The sequence below is a fragment of the Ascaphus truei genome, chromosome 3 (genome assembly GCF_040206685.1).
Source record: "Ascaphus truei isolate aAscTru1 chromosome 3, aAscTru1.hap1, whole genome shotgun sequence".
Lineage (NCBI taxonomy): Eukaryota > Metazoa > Chordata > Amphibia > Anura > Ascaphidae > Ascaphus > Ascaphus truei.
In genome coordinates this window covers 198766625-198793012 of record NC_134485.1, presented here as the reverse complement: position 1 = coordinate 198793012, position 26388 = coordinate 198766625, and the positions used below count along the sequence as shown (strand labels likewise).

At 43.4% G+C, this 26388-nt stretch overlaps 1 protein-coding gene across 2 annotated transcripts in view; it reads left to right on the top strand.

Moving 5' to 3' along the window:
• The window catches only part of CRCP (CGRP receptor component), a 47502-nt gene that overhangs the window by 5737 nt on the left and 15377 nt on the right, over positions 1-26388 (top strand). For both annotated transcript variants that reach the window (XM_075589919.1, XM_075589918.1), the window contains exons 2-4: positions 292-328; positions 6071-6169; positions 23323-23417. In XM_075589919.1, the coding sequence (XP_075446034.1) occupies positions 292-328; positions 6071-6169; positions 23323-23417 (231 nt within the window). The remainder of the gene's footprint in view (positions 1-291; positions 329-6070; positions 6170-23322; positions 23418-26388) is intronic.

Below are 26388 nucleotides of genomic sequence, written 5' to 3'. Positions count from 1 at the left end.
TTGGAATTTTTATCATTCAAAAACTCCCCTCCTCATTGGCTCTGGGTATCATCATCATTTAAGAATGAATGAATTAAAACGACTTTGTTCTTCAAGGTTTGTATGCTGACTAATTTAATTTCTATGGCACTTGCTTGATTCCAGCAGGTAAAGTATGAAGATCATAGTTGCATATAATTAGGTGTGAGAGGCAGGTCTGGTGCATATTGCACTGTTGGTTTGAGCAAAAGGTAAATGCATTCAGATTTCTGCCTCTGGTTAATCTCACTTCTTCTGTTTTAATGTTTTCAGGAAAGACTCAAATGCGGCACTGCTGAGTAATTATGAGGTACAGTACATACACGTATATTTATTATATAGATTGTATTTTATGCATTTTATTAGAATTATTGTGCTGTACAGATCGGTCAACTTTCTCGTGTGCTCCGGTCCCTATCCAAATTGGTTTCTAAAAGTTTTTTGGGGAACTGTTCACTCAGGAAGTGTAAGGAAACCCGTTCTCACAGGACTGGAGAAATTCTGGGTGGGACATGCGGAATCAGCATGGAATCAGGGGGACCACTTTATGCCTGTGTATAAGATCACAGACCACTTTATGCCTGTGTATAAGATCACAGACCACTTTATGCCTGTGTATAAGATCACAGACCACTTTATGCCTGTGTATAAGATCACAGACCACTTTATGCCTGTGTATAAGATCACAGACCACTTTATGCCTGTGTATAAGATCACAGACCACTTTATGCCTGTGTTTAAGATCACAGACCACTTTATGCCTGTGTATAAGATCACAGACCACTTTATGCCTGTGTATAAGATCACAGACCACTTTATGCCTGTGTATAAGATCACAGACCACTTTATGCCTGTGTATAAGATCATTGAAGGACACCGTTAATACCGGAATCGGACATTTGGTTGCGGCCGTCTCGTCGCCGGTGGACACTCAGCCGCCGCCCGTTTCGGCAATAAAGTAAGTTAAATGAAGGGGTTTTAGCAGTTAAGGATAGGGGGTTTATGGGGTAGGGGTTTAGGTTAAGTTTTTTAGGGTAGGGGGTAGTGTTAGTATTAGGGGTTTTTAGGGTAGGTGTAGTGTTATTATTAGGGGTTTTTAGGGTAGGGGGTAGTGTTAGTATTAGGGTTTTTAGGGTAGGGGGTAGTGTTAGTATTAGGGGTTTTTAGGGTAGGGGTAGTGTTAGTATTAGGTTTTTTTTAGGGTAGGTGTAGTATTAGTATTAGGGGTTTTTAGGGTAGGGGGTAGTGTTAGTATTAGGGTTTTTTTAGGGTAGAGGTATTGTTAGTATTAGGGGTTTTTAGGGTAGAAGGTAGTGTTAGTATTAGGGTTTTTAGGGTAGGGGGTAGTGTTAGTATTAAGGGTTTTTAGGGTAGGGGGTAGTGTTAGTATTAGGGTTTTTTTAGGGTGGGGGTAGTGTTAGTATTAGGGATTTTTAGGGTAGGGTGTAGTGTTAGTATTAGGGGTTTTTAGGGTAGAGGTAGTGTTAGTATTAGGGTTTTTTAGGGTAGAGGGTAGAGTTAGTATTAGGGGTTTTTAGGGTAGGGGGTAGTGTTAGTATTAGGGTTTTTTAGGGTAGAGGTAGTGTTAGTATTAGGGGTTTTTAGGGTAGGGGTAGTGTTAGTATTAGGGTTTTTTTTAGGGTAGGGGGTAGTGTTAGTATTAGGGTTTTTTAGGGTAGTGTTAGTATTAGGGTTTTTTTAGGGTGGGGGTAGTGTTCGTATTAGGGGTTTTTAGGGTAGGGGTAGTGTTAGTATTAGGGTTTTTTAGGGTAAGGGGTAAGGTTACGAATGAGACATTTTGGTAGAGGCCGTTTTGCAGCTAGCAAATGACAACTATTGATCGGCCGCAGACAGAGATTTCGCCACTGGAACCTCCACCCTGCCGACCGCTCCTACAGTAACGTCAGTTTTTAGTGCTTAGGGGGTTAACTTTATGGGTTTTAGTGGTTAGGGTAAGGGGTTAACTTTAGGAGTTTCAGGGGTGAGGGTAGGGGGTTAAGATAAGGGGTTTTAGGGTAAGGGGTTGAGGTTCTTAAGATATGGAGTAGCGTCAGTATTAGGGGTTAACATTGGGGGGGTTTAGGGTAAGGGTTAAGGCGGCGAGGTTGCGGCCAAGTGCCGGCGGTAATTTGGTCACGACCAAATGTCCTAGACTGTAAGGTTAGGGGTTTACCTTGGTGGCGAGACAGCCGGCGACAAGATGTCCCTGCAGTGAGGTGAGTAGCGGCTAAAGACAGGCGCCGACTTCATCACAACAAAATTGCTGTGATCAAATGTCCGATACCGTTTAATACAGTCTGTAAAGTTCAAAGTTGAAACTAAGACCTTAGCTTGTTAGTCACTTACTGTTTTGACCAGAAGCTGTGCCTGGTTGGTATTCTCAGTGGTTGAAGTGTTTGGTGCAGAAGAAAACTACTTTTACACTTTATTTGCAAATACAGAGTTCCCTTTTCTTTCTTTTTAAGGAAAAAGTGAAATTTTCAAGACCAATACTACCCACCTTTCTGTTAACATAAATATTGTAACCCTCCCTGCCCAGTTTCTAGGGAGGCTACATCGGTGTGATGTATGTGATGTATGTGATGTATGTATCACTACTCCGCCTGGTTTATCTTGTCTCTGGGTGCTGGGTTCAGGTGGCTCGGCGATGAGGTAGCAAGGTTGTAGAATAATGGGCGCCAGGAACGTTTGTAGTACAACAGTCATTTATTCGTGTCCCCATGGACAGGGACCGCTCGTACACATAATGACAACGTTGTACTGTATTTTATAATAGACATACATGAATACAGTTACTCCATCAGTGCCCACTCTTAACACTCCAATGAAGGTGCTTTCACTTGGTTGCGCTGAGTAGGTGTGGGACCCGGCCCCCTTTGTTGCTTCGGAACTATCATCGCTACTAATCCAATTGCTCCCGGACCCTACGTTAATCCTGGTGGGTCTTCGTACTTGACCTATTACCTTTTGCCTGTTTGGGAACTGTCACTTGCATACAAACTGCTGAGGAAGATTAGCGCCGATCCGTGGTTAGAGCTGATTCGCCGACACCTGAGAGCCCACTTTCCTGAGGCCCTCTGTGGCGTGCCGTATTCCTTTTGCTTAAGTATTCAGGACTCCATCCTTTATTTTGGGGATTCTAACATTAAGGGTCCCATTCTACAACATAACAAACAAGGGGGCCTGGTCTATGCTATTACTTTATAAACATACTTATCTACTACTCTGCCCGAGGCTCCTCTCCTCTTGGTGTCCGGAAACCCAAACGTCTAGAATAGTCCCTCCTCCTTAAATACCCTGACGTCTGGAACCCCATAGCAACCCAGTGTGAGAAAATTAGCAGATATGTTTCTCAATGTACCTGATATTAATCACAGTATATAAGCACCTCAATTGACAAAATGAGCCAAAAGAAATATGGAGACACCAAGAAGGATGGTCAAAATAGTATATTAAAACTAGTTAAACACATTGTAATAATACGTTGAGTCTCATACATTAGGGTGTCAGCCTGCGGTGTATTTTCTGCATACTTTTGGAAAGATGTTGTGGGTCACACTCTTTCTCCCAAATAATGTCTCACGATAAAATGATATCCTCAACCTGAATGAGGAGCATAAAATCGTAATTTTGTATTTGTAGAAATAGCCTCGCACCCTTGTCACAGGATATAGCACAACATATAGAACAATTATATAGAAAAAGTATACTCAAAGTTGTATAAAATGATAGCTGTTTTATTGTATACAGCAACAAAAATGAGTAAATGATAATAAATCCGTTATATATATATATATATATGTTACAAAAGCAGAGTTAGCTAGATATGCTTGCTCATACTCACACACCAATTACGGTATCATGCCAGATCAGTCTCGTCTATCTACTGTACGTTCTTGTCTCTTGCTGTTCTGCCTGCTCTGGCATTATACAAAGCTTATATTCTCTCTGTCTACGTCACTTTTGTGTCGAAGCAGAATAAACACATTTTTCCTATCTTAGAGAAATGATGTCTATATTCTTGTAGCAACTTTGGCAGTTTTTCTTATCCTAGCAAACAGGCAAACTGTGTAGGCTTACTTCATCAAATGGTTTCCTGTGGTTACCTAAACATGGAGTAAAACAGGTAATGACTAAAGCATGCTGAGCTTCAAAAGAAAATTCCAGTCTGGCAAAATCTTGGTGTGTGGGTACATTATGCAGAAGCAAAAATGACTGAGTACGGCAGTATACACTGAGCTGTACTAAAATATATATTTGTATATATGTCTGGTTATACAGGTATTTTTGCGATATATATATTTACGCCTATTGCCCATTACACCCTCTCCTACACATATGGCTTGTGTTTGCATGTATAAAAAAATAATAACGTGCTTGTGTCTATCATAGGTGAGTTTCTATTGTTGTGTCTTGCTTCTCCCAAGGAATAGTAACTGGAGAAACATTTTCATCACACTAGAATGGGTGAGAGTGAAGTCATAAAGGGTAGTGGTGGAACTCCAAAACAAGTACATTTGTGAATATGTGCACAAGTGATAGCTGCATGTGATGGTCTTAATCTGTAAAAATCACCCAATTGCAAAACTGGTGTGTGTTGTGGTTCATACAAACTTAAAAGTGTAGTATCCCATTTAGCCCCAAAACAGTAGTCATGTTCACCTGCAGAACACGCAAGTAAAGTTGTACAATTATGTGACCCATGGCTGACCATACTAATGTGCCCTTCCTCAGATGTATGAAAAGACATTTGAAATACTTGACGATGAATGTCCAAACATTTCAAATTTGGCCGATCATCAAAATTCAGCAGAGCTTTCACTTGCCAGAAATTGCATAACATCTGGAGGCTACGTGGCAGCAATGCCCCATTAGGAGTTAAAATTGAAAAGGGTCCTTCATGAGTAAGATTTTCCTGGTAAATAAAGTCTCTCATCAAATCACGGGCTGGTTGCTTTCTTCGTGGCTTTTGATGTGGTTAGACAAGTTGTTCCAAGTACATTCTCATGGAGGTTTGATAAGATCGTGGTAGTTGCAAAATTTGTGAAGATTCGTTTTCGTCTGTGTTCACACAACAGAACATTGATGCACATCACGGATGTGTAAGCAGGTAATAGGAGACCTGTGTGCTTATGAAACATGTATTAGTATCAATATAAAGCAAATTAACAAAATAAATTCCACATTAGAATAAAGAAACTGCTTTAAAGAAACAGTAAATGATTTAGGCTTGTCGTCTTGTCACCATGGGAAGAAAAGACAAGAAACAAATGAAAATAAAGAGTGTATTGTTGAGGGTATTTTCCACCTAGGCCGAAATGCCTTTGTCCTTGCAACCCTCTCCTGGACCAGTTGACCAATCTGTGGTGTCCAAGCTTTAGGATTACGTGGTGTGTGGGCTGTATGGGAAAAAGAATCCCTCAATTCTTGTACAATTAGTATTTGTTCAAGCCTTCCTGGCGCAGAAATTGAATCATCCATTAAATTGTGTATTGATATGTATGCAGTACCATACAACAATTCGTGCAGAGTTTTACCAGTAGATGTGTTAGGAATATTATTTAGACCAATTTGGACCGTAACCAAAAGTGGATACCACTGTGTAGGACGATTAGACAGCATTTTAGTTAAAAGACGTTTAACCGCAGCATTTTTACGTTCGACAAGCCCACTGCTCTGGGGGTGCGATGGAGCGCTAATCAACCATTCAATACCTAATATTGAAGCCCAATCCTGGGTTTCCCTTGCTGTAAAAGCAGGTCCACCATCAAAATGAAAGGCTTTAGGCTTAGCAACACTCACTAAGGTAACATATAATTACATTTCACTGTTTATACAACTCGAGCAAAAACACGTTGGGCGTCATCGCCATCGGTATGAGCACTTTAATTGTAGTTATGCTAGTTGTTTTGGCGTCGCACCATGCAACGCCGCTCACATTTTTCGGTTTAATCACGGCCTAATCCAGACATTTGTGAATTCCTATACTGTGTTTGCCCAAATGTTATAAAAGGATGAATTTAATTCGGGGATCTTGTTTGCAATATGACAGGTGTTTCAGCTCCTCACCGACTTGAAAGCACAGCAGAGGGAGGGCAGGAAAAACAAGAACAGTTCTGGGCAGCAGAATCTCAACACCATTATGTACGAGGTAAGCTCAGCATCCAGCATCTTCCTGTTTTTGTGGGGACTGTGGTGTAGAGTTCGGGTGAGCCTATGTAAAGTGAAATATGTTCTATGCATTAAACCGCCATAACATATATTCAACATAGGTAGCTGGTTTGACGTTTCGGTTGATCTCTAAGGCTGCGCTTATAGTGCTGGCGACGTCAGGCTACGGTCGCTGGAAATATCAAATTGAGATGACTTCCAGGGATCGCGACCAAGCCGTCGCTCCGCGCTCACTATAAGCGCACACGACGGCGGCAATGCATTTGTTTTGACGCGCCGACGTCGCTGGCACTATAAGCGCAGCCTAAGGATACACTAAATGAGAAATGTCACCACACAGGTGCACTTTAGCAAGGCACTAAATCTTCCGTGCAGAAATCTGCAAATTACGAAATAATTAATATTTGTGATGCCCTGCTATGGAAGAGTGTCATTACTATTACTAATATACCATACCACGTTGCTGGAGGTCTTCTGGACTTGTGGTAAAAATAACAATGTCATCTGCAAATTGTAGGTGACTCAAGTATTCACGATTGAATTTGATTATTTTTTGAAGTTAAACTTCTTTGCTGGCACCTACAGGGTTTTGATAGGAAAAATCACTTGTCTGGTAACGAAAAAGCGTGACGGAAGTGACGTCACGCTACAGATGGACGCACACCGTGCATGCACATACCTCAAAGTTCCAGGCCACACAAGGTTGCAGACAGCGCATGGGCAGCTGCCGCTTGGCGCGCATCCCTGCCACACTTGGGAGACGGACACAGCACACAGACAGACACACACACACAAACACACACAAGGAATTCACAGTTAGTATAAATATAGAAGTGCAAATAGCTAAAATTGGGTGTGTGCCGAGCACGTGACTTCTAAGTCAAACTTCTTGCGTTTTGTCACTAAAATTGTGTTTTGAATTTTGAATTGAAAACATCACTATCACAAATACAATTTCTGTGACAAACCAGTGACAAAAGACAAAGAAGTATCACTTAAAATGCGTGTGCTCGGCACACACCCCCTTATTTCTTTCCAATTCTTCGAGTGTTGTGAAAAGCTTTGGTGTGACATGGTGTCTCCATGTCATGATCCTTTGCAGATCCTTAACTTGCTTATATCTTCATATAATGTAATATTTTATCATCTACAAATTCTAAAATGAGTGATGGATCATATTTATTACTTTGGTAAATCACTTTTTGTACAACTTGAATGATGTTTATTGTGTTGTTTCCACAGTGGCCTTTTGCTTGTTCTGTAGGCTGAGCAAAGTCCAGGGTCTGTTGCAGCCAATGAGTGATTTATATTTGATTTACTTATTTTTTTGTGTGATTTTCAAATATATTCACCACTGTGACTTTCTAAAACCTGCGTTAGAATCACTGCAATCTTAATTTGCAGCACAGTGGGCTAAGTATGTATGTATGTCTTTTTATTTATATAGCGTCATTAATGTACATAGCGCTTCACAGCAGTAATACACGTGACAATCATACATAACATATAATATAAATAACACAATGGGAATAAGTGCTTCAGACATAAAAGTAACATTTAGGAAAAGTCCCTGCTCCGAAGAGCTTACAATCTAATTGGTTGGTAGAAAGAACGTACAGAGACAGTAGGAGGGAGTTCTGGTAAGTGTGTCTGCAAAGGGCCAAAGTTTATGTATGAGGTGTAAATAATCAGCCATGGAGCTACTCATATGCTTCCTTAAGCAAGTGTGTTTTGAGATGGGTAATTAATGTTCTCCAACACTGGGCTTCCCAACATGTATTACAAATAACCCTGCTGGAAAAGTGCCGTCTTGTGGCTTCTACACTTTATGTGGCTATGGGATCGAGAAGGGCAAAAGAGACAATGTCAAAAATGTTTAATTCATTCCACTATTGGCATTTTTACAGCTAAGTTGCAAAGGGTAAACAATCCAATAGAAATAGGAGATATATAACTAATAGTACAGATACATTTAACACTTATACATGCCGGATAAGTATGTTTTGTAGATTCCCTCCCCCCTCTCATCAGACTCACGCATGAAATTTGCAAAGCTGATGGGCATGTCTGTAGTGATGGAATACACAATACTAATGGCAGAGAAGCCGTAGTTTGGTGTTCGATGTCAGTCATACAGTTCCCCAGTAGAGGGCACCAAATCACAGCCAAATTAAGTATATTAGATTAGAGTATAAGGAATCAATTAGCTCAACTACATTTTAAACGTCCTTTTCCCCCTGTCTATCCCAGGGATATATAGAGAAAGAAAGGCCTTGCTCTAACTCGCAGAGTATTTATATAGAGAGGTGTGTGCTACCTGGGATATATTCAGAGAATATTTTTTTTAAATGTACTAGAGTTTGCATAGAAAAAAGGAGATCCCTTCGGGGTGCCAGTCCACCAAAATAAATGAGTGAAATCTTGGTAGATGGTAAAATCAAACTTTAATAGACATACTAAAATAGATTCAGCTTAGAAATATGTGACAAGTATATAATGGTGCTACTAAAACAACAGTGATTTAAAGGGGTGTTCATCTCCAGAAAGCCAAACTCGTGATGGTAGCTAGATGTTAAATGTTCATGTCTACACTAGTTAAATTCAGTGGAAAAAATGCTGATTTGTATCGGTTCTTGATACTGTGTATCTGTGGTCTGAATAGCAACAGTCTCAGACAGGTCCACATCAGCTGCTCCTTAGAACAGCGGACACGGCCCCACGAGTCTTTACAGCATATCTGCCTATCAACTCAAACAGTATCAGCATTTCCACTTAGCATACCCGGCTCTGATCCGTTTACAGTCGCAGCAATTAACGAGTCAGACTTCCCCTGTCGTAGACACCTGCACTTACCAGCCAATCAACGCGGGGAATTCATCCACCCACACGGCTGTTACACGGGGGGTTAGAACACTAGGAACCTGACATTATACCATCCTGCTGCAATCTCGTTCCTACAGACAGGTTAAGACACAGAACGGAAACCTGGTTCACTTTAACCAGTAGTCTGCCACCTGACACAATTTGAAATACTGTACCCTACAAAACATGTCTGGATACAACAACTATGTCCACCTTAATGAATGAGGAATACTGTATTTATTCTGCCTAACACAATCAGAGTACACTCTGAAAATGTAAAGAACCCTGTACTAAAAAGTACTTGAAGTAGGAACTAATCAATTCTACTGTCACCACATCTAGAGGACGATTTAAATGCCTTACTACCTCAGTACTGAGGATGACCTATAATTTAATTTGTTTTGTTCTTGTATAGCGCTGCTAGTTTTACGTAGTGCTTTACAGAGACATTTTGCAGACACGGTCCCTGCCCCGTAGAGCTTACAATCTATATTTTTGGAGCCTGAGGCACATGGAGATAAAAGGATTAGAATATCCCCCTGCTTCAAACTCAGTGCCAGAATCAGTGTCTTTACTCACTGAACCACGCCTTTAGCCCTATAATGCGGTCCCTATACTAATAGACGCTAACACTGTTGATATCCCCACCACAGATACACAGTATCAAGAACTGATACAAATCAGCATTTTTTCCACTGAATTTATATCTGCAAGACTTGCAGCCAACTCACTATTTACATACTAAATTTGGGAACGTGCTGAGCACTAGGGCTCTAGTCTAAGCCACCCCAATCGCTAGTGTAGACATGAACATCTAACATCTAGCTACCATCACGAGTTTGGATTTCTGGAGATGAACACCCTTTTAAAATCACTGTTGTTTTAGTAGCACCATTATATACTTGTCACATATTTCTAAGCTGTATCTATTTTAGTATGTCTATTAAAGTTTGATTTTACCATCTACCAATATTTCATTAATTTATTTTGGTGGGGTGGCACCTCAAAGGGATCTGTTTGTTCTATGTACACAATAGTAAAAAAAAAAAAAGAACCCAGTGCTAGTCAACATAATATATTACAAGGACCGCATGTGCGGCCCTTCAAAAGGGCTGCACATTATCCACATTCCACGTATGTGTTTATGTAGTACAATATGTATGTACTGTGTGTATATATAAAATATATACTATATATATTATATTTTATATATATGTGTGTGTGTGTGTAGTGTAACACTCGCGCTGCCCACAAACAAGACAAGACTCCGGCACTGAGGTGGGAAGGTATAACCACACACCCGCAGCAGCGGAGGCGTGCCTGGAAGGCGGATAGTTTAGCGTTGCCGGGTCTGGGTTGGAGAGTATAGGAGATGCGGTATACTTGCCGAGTTCTTGGATTGGAGAAGGCAGGATATAGGGGGCCATAAGCCGTGGTCTGGGATAGTAGAGAGCAGAGTTGTCCAAGTCCATATGCCGTGTTTGAGGGTAGGAGAGGTCGCCATAGTCGAGGGTATGCCAAAGTCCAAAATTCAGAAGGGTCCACAAACAAGCCGAGTCAGTACACAACAGGTTAACTGCAAACGAAACATAGAGCACTGCAAAACAGAAGTGAGCTACATGAGACTACATGGGGTTAAGCTGAGCAAAGCATGGGAGGAAGCAGGAAGTATTTACCGACAGGACAGACCAATGGGGGCAGGGGGCGGAGCGGAGGCGCGGCTCCAGCGGAACTGAGACTGCAGGCAACAGGGCAGGGATGAGAGACTTGCCACGCAGCTGGGGATCGTCGCACGTAATCGCGTGTGCGCGCCGTGCGGGAGAGATGCATGACGTGTGCGGAAGGCGGGACCAGGTTTCGTGCGGCAGCCAGAAGAGCTGCGGGTGCGCGCTCGCTCTGCAATGAGACTGAGGGAGCGCGCATGGACAGGAACAGTACCTGCGGCGGCAGCAGCAGGTAATGAGGGAACATGCCGCAGAGGACGTTGTTGCAGGGTACATGCAACTACACACGCGGGTTTCTTGACAAGGCTTATTTATTTAGCCTTAAAAGATATACAGCACACAAAAACAAAACTAGCTTTTCATCAGCAAACAAGAGAAAAGAAAATGGCTTTTTCTTCAGCAGACAAGAGAAACGAAAATGGCTTTTTCTTCAGCAGACCAAACAAAACAGTTTCTCTTTAGGAGGCAGTTTAAAAATAATGCAGCTACCCTTTTCTATGCAGGGGACAGACAGTTCATAATTCATCAACTTTGTTTAACAGACCTTGTAGCAGTAATTTCTTCAGTAGCTTACTCCTCTCTCCTCAACAGCCAGCAGCATGTGTCTATAGCCTGGGTTTTTAACACAGCTTGATTAGGCAGCTGGGATCCAACTAATTGTCCTGAGGTTCCCAGCTGAAGTTAACCTAGTCAGTGCTGCACTGCAGACTAGACATAGGTTTTCCAGGCATATAGCTGGTGGCTTTTATTTACCCTGTCAAATTCCTCCCCTGTTAGTGTGTGGCTGGGGCTATGCACGGCTGAAGCCCGACCTTCCACCCCTTCTCTAGAAAATAAATCAGCATTTGCATTCTCTTTTCCCGGCCTGTGCTGAATCTCACATGAGAAGGGTTGGAGGGCCATATACCACCTAGTCAACCTAGCATTGGAATCCTTCATACTATTTAACCACTTCAGTGGAGCATGATCCGTCACCAAAGTAAAATGGACTCCTGCCAGGTAATGCCTCAAAGCCTCGATTGCCCACTTTACTGCGAGGCACTCTTTCTCAATCACTGAGTATTTTTTTTCCCTCTGGAACAATTTCCTACTCAGGAAAAGGATAGGGTGTTCAACTCCCTCAAACTGTTGTGACAACACTGCCCCTAGCCCTATCTCTGATGCATCTGTTTGCACTATAAAAGGGCTGTTGAAGTCCGGGCTTCTAAGGATGGGACCCTCTGATAGACACCTTTTTATGTCCTCAAAGGCTCTCTGACAATCCCTTGACCATACCACTTGTGTATGGGCACACTTTTTTGTGAGGTCCGTTAAAGGGGCTGCCACTTCCGAATAGTTGGGGATGAACCGCCGGTAGTAACCTGCTAATCCCAGCAGAGAGCGTACCTGCGTTTTTATTTGGGGGGTCGGAACTTCTTTCAGGGCAACTACCTTGTCGGCTAGTGGCCTTACTTTTCCACCTCCCACTGTATACCCTAAGTATTTAGTTTCCGCCTTACCCAGGGCACATTGCTTAGGGTTGGCTGTGAGCCTTGCCTCTCTTAGAGATTTGAGGACCGCTTTCAGCCTATTTAGATGGGCCCGCCAGTGTTTACTATAAATGACAATGTCATCTAGGTAGGCTGCGGCATAATTCCTATGGGGCCTCAGTACCTTATCCATGAGTCTCTGAAATGTGGCTGGGGCTCCATGCAGTCCAAATGGCATTGTCACAAACTGGTATAAACCCATGGGAGTGGCAAAGGCTGTTTTGCATTTGGACTTTTCCTCTAAGGGTATTTGCCAGTATCCTTTTGTCAAGTCCAGCGTGGATATATATTCCGCATTACCAAGGGCGTCAATTAATTCGTCCACCCTTGGCATCGGATATGCATCAAACTTGGATACCGCATTGACCTTTCGGAGGACCACTCAAAATCTTACCTTCCCATCTGGTTTAGGGACCATAATTAGTGGACTACACCACTCACATTTCTTGTACCTCCTTCTCTACCAGAGCCCTACGACTTTCAGGCAACCTATTAGGACGGGAACGTACTTTTACCCCAGGTGCTGTCTCGATTGCATAGGAAATTAAGTTAGTTTGTCCTGGTAAGTCAGAAAAAAACATCATGGAATTGTGTAATTATTGCTAACAAGTCCCCTTTTTGTTCAGAGGACAACTGTTTACCCATTGGGATTTTATCGTCACTCACGATGTTCTCCCGTGGAGGCTGAGGACCCAAGTCCGTTTCCTCCTCCACCGGGTGGATGAATAGAGACCGCTGCATCTTCAAGGGTTTCAGCAAGTTCACATGGTAAATTTGTTTACCCTTCCTGGACCCTGATTGAGCGATCTCGTAATCCACATCACCCGTACGGCGGAGTACTTCGAATGGGCCCTGCCATTTGGCCATGAGTTTACTCTCGCAACTGGGTAACAATAACATCACCTGGTCTCCTGGGTGAAACACTCTCATGCGAGCATTCTGATTGTATTGTCTCTCCTGACTGTCCTGGGCTGATCTAAGATTCTCCCTGGCAAAATGGCCGACCACATCTAGGCGCTTCCTAAGGTCTAGTACATATTGCAGGGTATTCTTAGAAGGGGACCGCTGTTCCTCCCAGGACTCCTTTAGGAGGTCTAGGATACCCCGGGGTTGGCGGCCATAGAGCAATTCAAATGGAGAGAATCCCGTGGAGGCATGGGCAACTTCCCACACTGCAAACAGCAGAAAAGGGAGAAGTTCATCCCAGGCTCTCTTCTCTGAATCTACAAATTTCCTCAGCATCCCTTTTAGAGTTCGGTTAAATCTTTCCACCAATCCGTCAGTATGTGGATGGTAGACTGATGTCCGAACAGACTTGACCTCTAGTAACTTTAAGACATCCTGCATCAGTTCAGCCATGAAATTTGTACCTTGGTCTGTCAACATAACCTGGGGAAGTCCAACTCGTGAGAACAGTTCCAACAACTTGTTGGCTACTTGCTTCGTCGTTTCTGTTCTCAGGAGGAACGCCTCAGGATATCTTGTTGCATAATCAACTATTACAATGATGAACCTGTGTCCTTTCGCAGAAGGTTCTAGAGGTCCAACCAAGTCTACCCCAATCCTCTCAAAGGGAACTGACACCAAGGGTAGAGGAACCAAAGGGGCTGGTTTTTGTCCTTTTGGATTAGTTAGCTGGCACTCCAGACATGCCGCACATAACTTAGCAATATCACTATGCATCCCTGGCCAATAGAATCGGGACGAAATACGGTCCAATTTTTTATCCCTACCAAGTTGACCACCCCAAGGGACAGTATGGGCTAGAGCAGCGGTGCGCAAACTGTGGGGCACGACCCCCAGGGGGGGCGCGACACTGCCGACGTAGGGCGCGGGGTTTATAGAGGCCCCGCGCGCTTCCAGAAGGCACTTAACTAAACCTAACTTACAGTGGCTCCGGCGGCTTCCTCCCTGCGGCGCCATGGCAACGCGGCGTCAAAATGACGCTGCGAGGTCATGTGACGTCACGTTGCTATGGCAACGTGACGTCATTACGCCGGAGCGCGGGTAAGTTGGGGTTGGGGGGGGTGCGGGAGTGAGGGGACAGCCGTCAGGGGGGCGCAGGGAAACAAGTTTGCGCCCCCCTGGGCTAGAGTGAACACAGATTTAACAAACGCCTTGGGAACCAATATCTGTCTGGTGACCTCCCCTGTTTGTGTCTGCCTATTCACCCTATATAGGATATCATTTGATAGCTCAAAATGGGGGAACACTATCACCCCCTGTGCATCTACAATCTGCTCATCAATTTTCACCACCTTGTCATACTGTCTAGGAAGGACTGGGTCTTCCCTTTGCTTCTGGCGAAAGTCAGGGAGGTACAGGTCTGGTAAATCTCCAGGGCCCATATCCCCCTCCCTTTGGCCATCTCCAGCCATCACTTGTGACCTCTGACTACTAGAATGCTCACCTTGAGACCCAGATTTCTGCAACCAGTCCTGTTTGTCCGAGCGTCTTTGCTTCCGAGTCTTTTGACCCCGGTGTCTACTGGGAAAAAGGTCTGCCGAGAAGGGGAACAGTTTGCCAGGGTTCTCCTGAGCCCTAGAAGGCGGCTCCTTGTGAAAGACTGAGGCCATTAGGTTCGAAAAGAAAGGCCAGTCCCGACCGAGCACAACGGGGGCAGGGAGCCAAGGAGCGACTCCTACTTCGAGGTAAGCCTCCTGACCTTTTACCTGTAGCCGGATTTTGGCCGTCGGATAGCGTTTTACATCGCCGTGTATACATTCTATGCTCCATGGGGAGTCAAAAGAGCACATTTTAGGCGGTAACAGTTCCTGGAGGACCAGTGTTTTCCCAGAGCCCGAATCTACAAGGGCCTGGACAGTTTTTCATCCAATCAGGGCTGGAAGTAGCCAGAGCTTGTAATTTTCCCCAGTAAAGGCCGAGGCGACGGTTCTGCTGAATGAACAATCCATTTGTGGACAGTCCACATACCGGTGGCCTTGTTCTCCGCAGGCGGAACATGGAGAGGGTTCCCTCGCAGGAGGGGGCTGTGGATAGCGCTCCGCTGGACCGGTTACTGGAGACCAGGCATCTGGTGGGTCCTGTGGGCGACGTCCTCGGAAGTTCCTCTCATTTTGCGACGAGCTGACATCCGGAAGGAGATGAGGGTCTCGGCGGGGACCAGCATTTGGACTCCGACCTTGCTGGAACGACTGCTCCTTCCGTTGGACTTGGCGGTTGCGTATGGACGGGCCGTAGGTTCCCCATTGATCCGTCCTCCCTCTTTGGACGTCCGCAAGTGCCGGTGGAGTCGGGTCCAGGACACTCGCCTGCTGCTCAGCCCCAAGGAAGTTCTCCACGAGTCGGACCGCCAAAGCTGGGGTTTCAGCAGCGTGGCGTTTTACCCACAAGCGTGCGGAAGGGGGTATTATTTGTAGAAATTGTTCCAAAACCACCTGCTCAAGAATTGCTTCCTTAGTGCACTCCTCGGGTTGTATCCAGCGCGTACACAAGTCCAATAATCGCTGAGCGAGGACCCGGGGTCTCATCTTAGCGGTGTACTTCATGTTCCGGAACTGCTGCCGGTATGTCTCTGGGGTTCAGACCTAAGCGATCCAGTATGGCGGCTTTTACTTGTCGGTAGTCCATTGCCTGATCTGCTGGGAGGCCCTGATATGAGGCCTGAGCATCTCCTATGAGGAGCGGGGCCAAAGCAGTTGCCCAGCGATCTGTAGCTCAGCCCTGAGCTTCCGCAACTCTTTCAAATGTCAGTAAAAAAGCCTCTGGATCCTTGTTTGGAGCCATTTTCCTCAGGAGTATCCAGGGGCTGCTTGCAAGATCTGGACTGGCAGACCCCTGGAATTGGGTCAGCAGCTTGGCCATTGGCTCCTCCTGTTCTGCCTGCTGCTGGGTTAGGAGCTGGGTTTGCTGCTGCAATAGTCTTTCATCTCTCTCTGCTTGTAGCCGGGCCTGTTCCTGCATTAACTGTCCCTGCTGTTTGGTCTGCTCGCACAAAAACGCTTAAAAAAATTCTTCCATTTTTTTCATTCTTGTGTGTGTGTGTGTGGCCCTTTGACTGCAGGGGCCTTTCAAAATCAATCTCACTTCTTGACACCATATGTTGCAGGGTACATGCAACTACACACGCGGGTTTCTTGACAAGGCTTATTTATTTAGCCTTAAAATATATACAGCACACAAAAACAAAACTAGCTTTTCATCAGCAAACAAGAGAAAAGAAAATGGCTTTTTCTTCAGCAAACAAGAGAAACGAAAATGGCTTTTTCTTCAGCAGACCAAACAAAACAGTTTCTCTTTAGCAGACAGTCTAAAAATAATGCAGCTACCCTTTTCTATGCAGGGGACAGACAGTTCATAATTCATCTACTTTGTTTAACAGACCTTGTAGCAGTAATCTCTTCAGTAGCTTACTCCTCTCTCCTCAACAGCCAGCAGCATGTGTCTACAGCCTGGGTTTTTAACACAGCTTGATTAGGCAGCTGGGATCCAACTAATTGTCCTGAGGTTCCCAGCTGAAGTTAACCTAGTCAGTGCTGCACTGCAGACTAGACATAGGTTTTCCAGGCATCTAGCTGGTGGCTTTTATTTACCCTGTCACAGACGTGTTCCCCGATTCCTTACATAGAGAGAGTGAACACAAGAACAGTCATAATCCAAAAGATTGGAGCAGCTGCTACTGCTATAGTATTAAACTGTACTACAAAGAGAACATTTCTGAGCCAGAGAGTCACTCTTTAAAGGGAGAGTAGGCCAAGAAAGAGACCCCAGTAATGTGCACTCACAAGTCGAAGACGTATGTTTGTCAGTATATAATGCCTACAGACTGATAGTGTGTCAGAGACTATGTGGTGCAACAGTAGAGGTTGCAGCTTAGCGTGAAGTCCCAGACCCAGTGTTAATGGGAATCCAGGAATGCATGTGTGATAACTATAATATCAAACTTTAATGAGTTCCAATGGACAGGATAAAATGAAAGGGACACACAACAGCAAATACACACAGAAAGCAATAGTGTATAACAGCTGAATTAGAGCTCACTGGTAAAATGTTGGTAGTAGGACCTAGAGTGCTAGAGCCTCAACAAAGTAGCCATGGAAAGTGAATGGCATTGTGGACTTCATAAAGGCCTGGAGATCGAAGACCATATTGGTCTAAGTGGCTCAGGCGGGTTATAGATATAGGAGCTGTGAGAAGTGTAATGCTAAATCTCCTAAGGTAAGGGTGTGCAAAGTGGGGGAGCGCTAGATTTTCAGGACGGGGGGCGGCTGTTACAGAGGCCCCATGCTTCCCCGAAGGCATTTAAAATAAATGACGGGGATCGCGTGAGGCCTCTGTAACTTCTTAACTTACCTTGGTTCTAACAACGTGTCTCCATTGCAACGGCGTCAAATGATGGCGCTGGGTCATGTGACGCCACGTTGCCATGACAATGTGGCGTCACACGACCGCGCAACGTCATTTGACGCCGGAGCCGTGCGGGGGAGGGAGAGTCGGAGAGGAGAAAGGGGGGGGCGCATGATGGTAAGTTTGCACACCCCTGTCCTAAGGTAACACAGCAATAGAAAAATGGTTGGTAAGTCTAGTATGTAGCGACTCATGCGGCCTCTCTGTGCTGTCAGGTGCACTGATAACTGATCTGACCAGATAGAGCTAAGCGGTGTATACAAAACGGAGGTCTTCAAAACCGCATGATCCAGTTGACTACAGGGTAGGTCCCTGAATAGGATTTAGTGTCCTGGTAGCAACTTATTGGGTAACTTTAAAATAAATGAATAGGTCAATAACGGTAGTGCTAATCAGGTCACAGTTCGCACGGTATACAGGAAAGGTGTGGCCCAGAGATAAATGGACTCGCATGTACTGTATAGGACCGCTAGGATATCCTATGATGAACCCTGCCGTTAAGGACAAACATTGATCGGACAGGAGGAGAAAGGGGGAGATATGCCCTGAATAGTAACCCTAGTATCTCTAATACACTGATATCCTACCACCAAGTGGAAGCTGTAAATGAACTGGAGCACCAGCCAGCTTAGAGCTCGGCTCGTGATGTCGAACTAGGGACTTGTGGACTTTGAGGAACTCCTGCTTGGCGTCTCATCTGATCACTGATGATAAAATAAAGAAAAGGCAATCCCAGGTGCATTCAAGAAAATGGTTGATAAACCAGATTACCACTGTCCATATGAATTTCCACAGGTGAAAGAACAATCCCCAAAAAGTCCAATCCTAAGGTGTGGTCAAGTTATAACCTATTTGTGGATGGTGATCCTCGTATTTTATAAAACAGAAAAAGGGACACACCATTGCGCAGTATATTGGATCAGTGGACACTAACACCAATAGGACAAATAATTGCCTACTTATAAGATGTATTCTTGTTGCGAGCAGTGGATACAAACTGCTTGAACCAAACGGCTTCTCCCTGGTATGCTCCACGAACCCCATACACATCATACACCTCATATAATTCGTAATATACTAGTTGGCCAGTTCTTAAGTGTTCGCAGAAGTTGCACCACCAAAACAGAATTTGCTACGAAAGCAAATGTTATGACCGCATGCCTTTTGGAATGAGGCTACAGGAAAACTTGCCTAAATAATGTTTTCAAAAGAGTAAAATCAACTCCCAAGAAGCCAGGTCCTAGCCTCCAAGCATACCACTGATGGCGAGGCCAAAGTGATCCGATATATCAGCTCTTTTAATAACAAATGGACTCATATGAACATATCCTGAAGAACCATTGGCATCTTTTGCTCAAGGTTAACGACCTTAAACAGGTCCTCCAACCCTGCCCTACACTTATAAATTGCAGTGCCCGTAACTCCAAGGACCATCTGGTCCACGGTCACCTCTCCAATCCTCCCACTTCCACCTTCTCCCTCAAAAAACAGTTGGCGCTTTTTGGTGTGGTAAGTGCAGAGCATGTCCCTACATGCTACCCACCAAATTTTTCAACAACTGGAAAAACTCCTGGCAGTTCTAAATATGGCATTTTATTAACTACCAGACCACTGGAATTCTATACATGGTCGCTTGTGTTTGGGGGATGAAATATGTAGGTAAAACCCAATGTTAACTCAGACACTGGGTTTTAGAGCATGTGAGCTCAGTGCGTAATAAACTAGATACACCCTTCACAAGACACATGAACGATACCCACAACGGTGTTAAAGCAGCCTCAAGTTCTATGGTCTCGATTACCTCACAACCGGCCCTAGAAAAGGAGATTGGGACAGGTTGCTTTTATAGCGAGAATTTCGCTGGATCTATGATCTACAGTACACACTTTGAACCCACATGTTCTTAACAAGGGGTTTTTATGCTCCTCATATTTACAATAGATGCATTAGTGCCACAGTTTGAACTGCACTGTTCTCTGCCCAGACACCTTCTGTGATTGATCCTGTACAACAGATCACAATATATATTTTTTGCATCGAGTACATTGCAGTCTGCACTGTGCTAATCCATTCACTGACACTTGTCGCATGCATACTGTTAACTCAGACTAGCATTAGCTTTCTAGGCACACTGTACCTGACAAATCAACCTTTGGTGCTTCTGTGCTGCCAGTACGGTTATCCCTTTTCCGTCCCCGTATGCGTTCAAGCAGTCTTCTACATTCCGCCCATTCTCCCATACCGGCTCATACCGCGGTCCTGCAATCAGCAGTGCCCTCACAAATACAAAGTTGGCGGTATTATGAGCACCTAAATTCTAACGCACAACTAGTGTTCAAAGAGACTATGTGAGTTGCCTCAAATTGCTTATTGTGTTTTACATTGATTTCGATATCCGCTGGGAGTATTGGGAACCTACTTTCTCACAGCCACTCAGGAGTTTAAGATTTGACTCCCCCCTTTTGTGATCATAAATTCCTGCAGCGACATGGGGGTGGACATTTACACTTCAGAAAGCTGTCCACACAAAACGTACGTTGGGTAGTCCACTGACATCATCACGTCAGCGTCGTTGGTCCGAAAAGGGACAGCACCACAACAGCCGCTCCTTTCCGATCATGAGCCCCAGGTCTGACGACACAGGACGAGCTCTCAGCTGGATGGTGCTCCCATTCATTTACAGCTTCCACTTGGTAGCAGGATATCAGTGTATTAGAGATGCTGTACTATATGATGCTGAAAATGAGAGGTTGCTACCCAAGGATTTAAGCTTCCTAGGAAGCTTATCAAGAACAAAAATGTGGGGAGAGAGAGAATAATCCTTTTGAAAGGGTGCACTCCTATTAAGTCCACTGCTAGGTAAATAAACCTAATAACTAAAGAGCAAATCTAGATGTGGTGAAGTACATTCCATTTGTGAAAAATATGAGGACACTACACCTTGGTAGGTATAGTGTTATGCCCTGAATATATCAGGTTGCAAGTTGATACATATTATATATAACGTATCAATCGGAGTACAGATTTAAAAGGGGGTAGTTTAATAGATCAATATAAATTCATGTAACATATAAAAACATTAAAAATGAGGGTAAAAAAATGTGGCTGACCAAGAGCGTTTATTTGCTGATCCCAGTTGGGAATGTTCAGGGAACGAGTGTAACCCTTAAAAGGTGTCACTGATGTGAGCATTGAGCCCTAGGGTAGATGGTCATTTGCTCTTTGCTGGCTGTGACAGTTGCAGCACATACTGTCTGACACACTATCAGTCTCTCGGTCTTCAGTATTATATACTGACAAACATACATCTTAGACTTACGAGTACACATTACTGGGGAGGTGAAAGGTTGAGCTAGTAAAAATTTAAATAATATATATACACGCGCACACACACTGGGGGTACAGAGTGGCATCAATTATATAAAATGACCGACATGCAAAATAAGGACAAACAAGCGCAAACAGATACAGAAGGGCCATTCTCATGAGAGCTTACAATCTAGAGGAAATGTTTTCGCACTGGCAGATGTTACATTGCCGCCATGGGCAGGAGCTTCTCACTGCTCTTTCAGCTGCAAAAATGCCGGCAAGTTAATAAATATTGTCCTACTTCTTTTCTTACATCGGGAGCTAGTGGTTAGTACAGGTCAGGAGAGGGCCAGTATTTATCGGCGCACTTTCATTAATCACCTAAGGGAGAAGCTGTGATCTACTTCAGTGACATCTCTGCATTGGGGAGAGAGGAAGAACAGGCTGCTGGGGAGGCCATTGGTTGACAGCCACATGTGAAGTAGCTGAGGGCCGCATGTTGCCCGCCAATAATGTTTTCAAAATTTGCCTTCGGTGAATGCTTAAAGTTTCACTTAACGTGTGCATCTGTGTCAAATTTTAGTTATTCATGGCTTCAGTTATCAAGCACGTATATAATGTAAAAACCTATTGTTACTTTTTTCAGTTCTAGTAAACTGTCACGTACGGAACACCTGTGAACATGGGACCTGCATATAGGACAAGGGTTAATACACAGGTACATAGCTGGCCCACTTTTCACCTTCTGTAAAGGTCACTTAAATGAACAATATCTCCCCAAACTCCATTCCAATATAACATCTGTCATGAACAGCACACCATATGTCTTAGGTTTTTCCCAGAGAGGTCACTGGCGGTGAAAGAGGAAAATTCACGTGTCTGATCCCAGACACACCTGTTCAATTCTGATTTTCATATTACCATGGTGAGACTTATGTACTATTTTTTCCCCATTGAAACAGCATAAGACCACCCCTGTCATATATCAGCTCTGGCTGACAGTTTTATGACTTAGAAAAAAAACCTTCTTTTGCGCCATTTACAAGTTGACTCTATATATGAGTTGGCCAGTTTTTAATTGCACTACTTACAAAATCATATTCTTTATTCAACCCCTTCAGGACTTTTTCACATTTTTCACTAGTCCATGGGACAATGATTACATATATTCATTGTAGGTACCTGCAACATATTATTATGCCTTGACGTGGCTGGTATCTGGACATCACAGCTTTTCATTGGGTGACTCTGGTGACCATCTTGGAATTTTTGTTTCTCCTAGAATAAAAGCCAAATATTTTGATGAGGGGTGATCTGAGGGCAGTGTGGTGAAGCTCAATTGGACCCAATATCACACATTATGGGACAAAAGAATTTCAAAATTGTGGTTTGCAGCTTTAATTGTTTAGCTGAACACGTTTTTTTTTTTTTTTTACCGGTGCTAAAATAGAATACCATACCAAACAGATATTGTTCAACTCGTTATTAAAGAGCCACTGAATTAACATGAGCTCAAACCGATGTAAAACACATTTAGGAACAAAAGCATTTTTACTTTGCATCCCTTGCGACGTACATTTTGTCCTTAATAGGGTAGGATCCAAATGACAGATACATGTTTAAGGGGTTACATCTGTGATTTTGTTTTTAAAATAAAAATCTGACGGCTACAAGCTTGTTTTTTTAAACGTATAAAGTTATTTTGTACATACAGCAAGTTGTTTCTTGGTAGGGACTTGATTCTCTATTGCTACTCCTCACTGGGTGTTAAACAGGTATGCACAGGAAAGCTCCCCTTCAACTTTCTTTATTGGCCCCCTGATAAGGACAGGGTGGGGGACCAGAGGAAGAATAAATCATGCTCAAATCTAAATCTTTGCCTTAACCATGGACACATTTGCCTAAGAAGACTACTTAGATTGTTAAATTCTTTACAAAATGCTTTTAGGTCAGCTTTAAGGGCATGTAAAGCACCACAGGAATGAGATTTACTAGTAGGAGTCGCAGATCTTCTTTCGTCCTTCATTGCCAGAGCTATCTGCCACCGAATACTCTCCCGTGCATTACAAGAGCCTCCTGAAACAAAGGAGAATTGTACTGCATGTTCAGTAATTGTAATAGTCGTAATAATAATTGTAGTTAATTATAGAGTGTAGTCACTTAGTTACATTTCTGTCCCAAAGCGCTAATAACCATACTGGCAGACAGAGAGACATACAGGAAGTTTGGGAGTAAATGTAAGTCCATTATGAGAATTTGTGTGTTTGATTAGTGTTAATACACTGCGTGACGGGAGCTCGAAGCCTAGTGCCAATATAAATGTGCATTGTTCTACTCCCCAGACTCTGAAATACTTGTCTGCCAGCCCCTGCCAGCATCACAGTCCCGAAATAGTTCAAGAATTTCTAACGGCGATGAAGGTGCATAAACTCACCAAGTAAGTGCAAATTAATGGAGACAATTGGCTTAGAGTATAAGTACTGTACTCACTAATTGCATGTACTGTAGCGTGGGCATGTATATTCAGGCAGTGGGTATTAAATCAGTTCATCAGTTTGGCAGATACACCTTTGGATACAGTATCTATAAGAAGTACAGTAGATATATAGGATTTTAGCTTGGAGTGGACCAAAAAAGCAGGAGATGGAAAATATTGGTGAGGTGTGAGCCGAGAACTTGAAAACGTTTCTTAAATGAGGTTAGGAGAGAGGTGACGGTGTGATGATCAGAGTTCAGAAGATAGGGTGATCTGAATGTACAGAAACAAGGCAATTGAGACTTATGGTGCTAACAGATGGGACGGGCTGTGTAGGAAGCAAGGTTCTAACTGGAGTTAAGTGGGAGATAGTAGACCTTAGGTTGTATGTTCTTTTCTACAGTTATCAGTTTGGGAAAATTTGCGTTTGTTTTTATGCGATAAATATTGCATTTTTTTCATCTCCACTGCATTGCTCTGTAAATGACTCTGGCACCATCTAAAAGAAGCATGAATTGACACCAGGATATGTGTTTGGCAGAGAAGTGTGCTCGTAAAGTGAGCACAGTATATTTTAGTTACTCTTCTGTAGCCAAGAGCTGCACAGTTTCCGGTGACTCGTAAGATGTAATGTTGGGTCACCTGCTGACTATACCCCATTGTATATATAAAAAACCAACGCATTAATCCCAATAATAACATCTTCCACGTCTTTCAAGCAGTGCCTATTGGATCAGTTGTGTGAATAAGTCAGTATGAAAGCAATACGGGAGAGGCAGCCACTGCTGTGGGAATGAAACAGAAATCTAATGTCAGCTTTACATGATGTGTGTGCCCATGTACTGTAGCAAAGTGCAGCTCTAAGGCTCAGTCCTATCCAATAGGCTGTAAAGCTGTCTCGTGCTGGAGATGAGTTTAGTCCCATTCATTTGAATAGAGCTGAACTCTTCGCTAGTACTGGGAAGATGGCTTCTCAGTCAAATTAATAGGTTGCAGAGACCTACTCAAGATGTCCCGAGTTAAACTTGGGCATGATAGGAATAATGATGTCATCTTCATGCATGCTGTAATGGAAAACATATGTTGTAATAAATAATCTTTCCTTGTGAATGCATGTATAATGATTTCAACATGGATGCCAGTGGAGCACACAAATCAAAGCAGCAGCACTTGAGTGCCAGTGGGAAAGTTTCCTAACCGTGCAGATGAGTCTCTTTCAATTATGAGTCACCTCTTCTCAATAATCCCTTTTGTTTTTTTTTATGTTAAAAAAAGCTGTCTTTTATAAACAAATAAACAGCAGCTTATTGCACGCACAGGCCTCCCCCTCCCTTCCCTCCCTTTACAGACATAATACACAGATGTATCATATGGAATGGGTGCCACAAATATAAAAGAAACCATTGCAACAAAAGGAGTTTCTTTCCTGAACAGGGATATATTGAGAAGCAGAAATATTATACGATCATTCTGTCTCTCAATATACACTTACACATATTTATCACTTTTTATTTTATGCACATGAATATATCTGGCTAGCGCTATTGTTTTTGTGTGTGTATAATATCACTTGTGAGCACATTCACGTCTTAGACAGGTCTGCAACCCTGCCTTTCAACCATTATCACCTCGCATACAGTGCTCCCACTGCAGCAAGGGATTCTGGGAAATTACATGCAAATGAGCACACAATGTGTCACTTTTTGCCTGGAGTATCCATTCACATGGAGACCATGTAAGCTGATGTATCGCCGTTCACACAGCTTTTAAACACAGCATGCGACTAGCAAAGTAAGTTTAAACCAGTCACAGACCACAGAGGTTTTCTGTCGCCTTTTTCACCGACCATAACTTAAAATGTATATGGTAAACCTACCCAGCCTAGAAATATTTCAAAGCAAGTATAGAAAAACCTCACACTGATGATACCCAGCAAGGTTGAAACATGCCTGTGAGTGGTCTGTACTTGCTTTGCTAGTCCCATGCTGTGCTTAAAAGCTGTGTGAACAGCGATACATCACCCTAAATGGGCTCCATGTGAATGGATATTCCAGGCAAAAGGTGACACATTGTGTGCTCATTTGCATGTCATTTCCTAGAATCCCTTTTTGCAGTGGGAGCACTGTATGCGAGGTGATAATGGTTGAAAGGCAGGGTTGCAGACCTGTCTAAGACATGTGAATGTGCTCACAAGTGATATTCTTTATTGACACACACACACAATTTCTGCTGTGTACCAAAATAAATTCAAGTTACAGTTAAATATGAACATGGGCTTAAAGTGCAGTCCATCAGCTTTAATTTGAGGGTACTCGTATCCAAATTGGAGGAAGGGTTTTGGAATTACATCTCTTTAATATGTAGCCCCCTCTTTTTCAAGGGACCAAAAGTACTTGGACAATTGACTCAAAAGCTGTTTCATGGACAGGTTTAGGCTATTCCTTCGTTATTTCATCATCAATTAAGCAGGCAAATGTCTGGAGTTGATTCCAGGTGTGGCATTCGCATTTGGAAGCTGTTGCGGTCAAAGGAGCTCTCAATGCAAGTGAAACAGGGAATTCTTAGGCTGCAAAAAAAAAAGAAAATCCACCAGAGAGATTGCAGGAACATTAGGAGTGGCCAAATCAACAGTTTAGTACATTCGGAGAAAAAAAAGAACACACTGGTGAGCTCTGCAACACAAAAAGGCTTGGAAGTCCACAGAAGACAACAGTGGTGGATGATCGTAGGATCCTTTCCATTGTAAAGAAAAACCCCTTCACAACATCCAGCCAAGTGAAGAACACTCTCCAGGAGGTAGGCATATCATTATCCAAGTCTACCATAAAGAGAAGACTTCACGAGAGCAAATACAGAGGGTTCACCACAAGGTGCAAACCATAAGCCTCAAGAATAGAAAGGCCAGATTATACTTTGCCAAACAATATCTAAA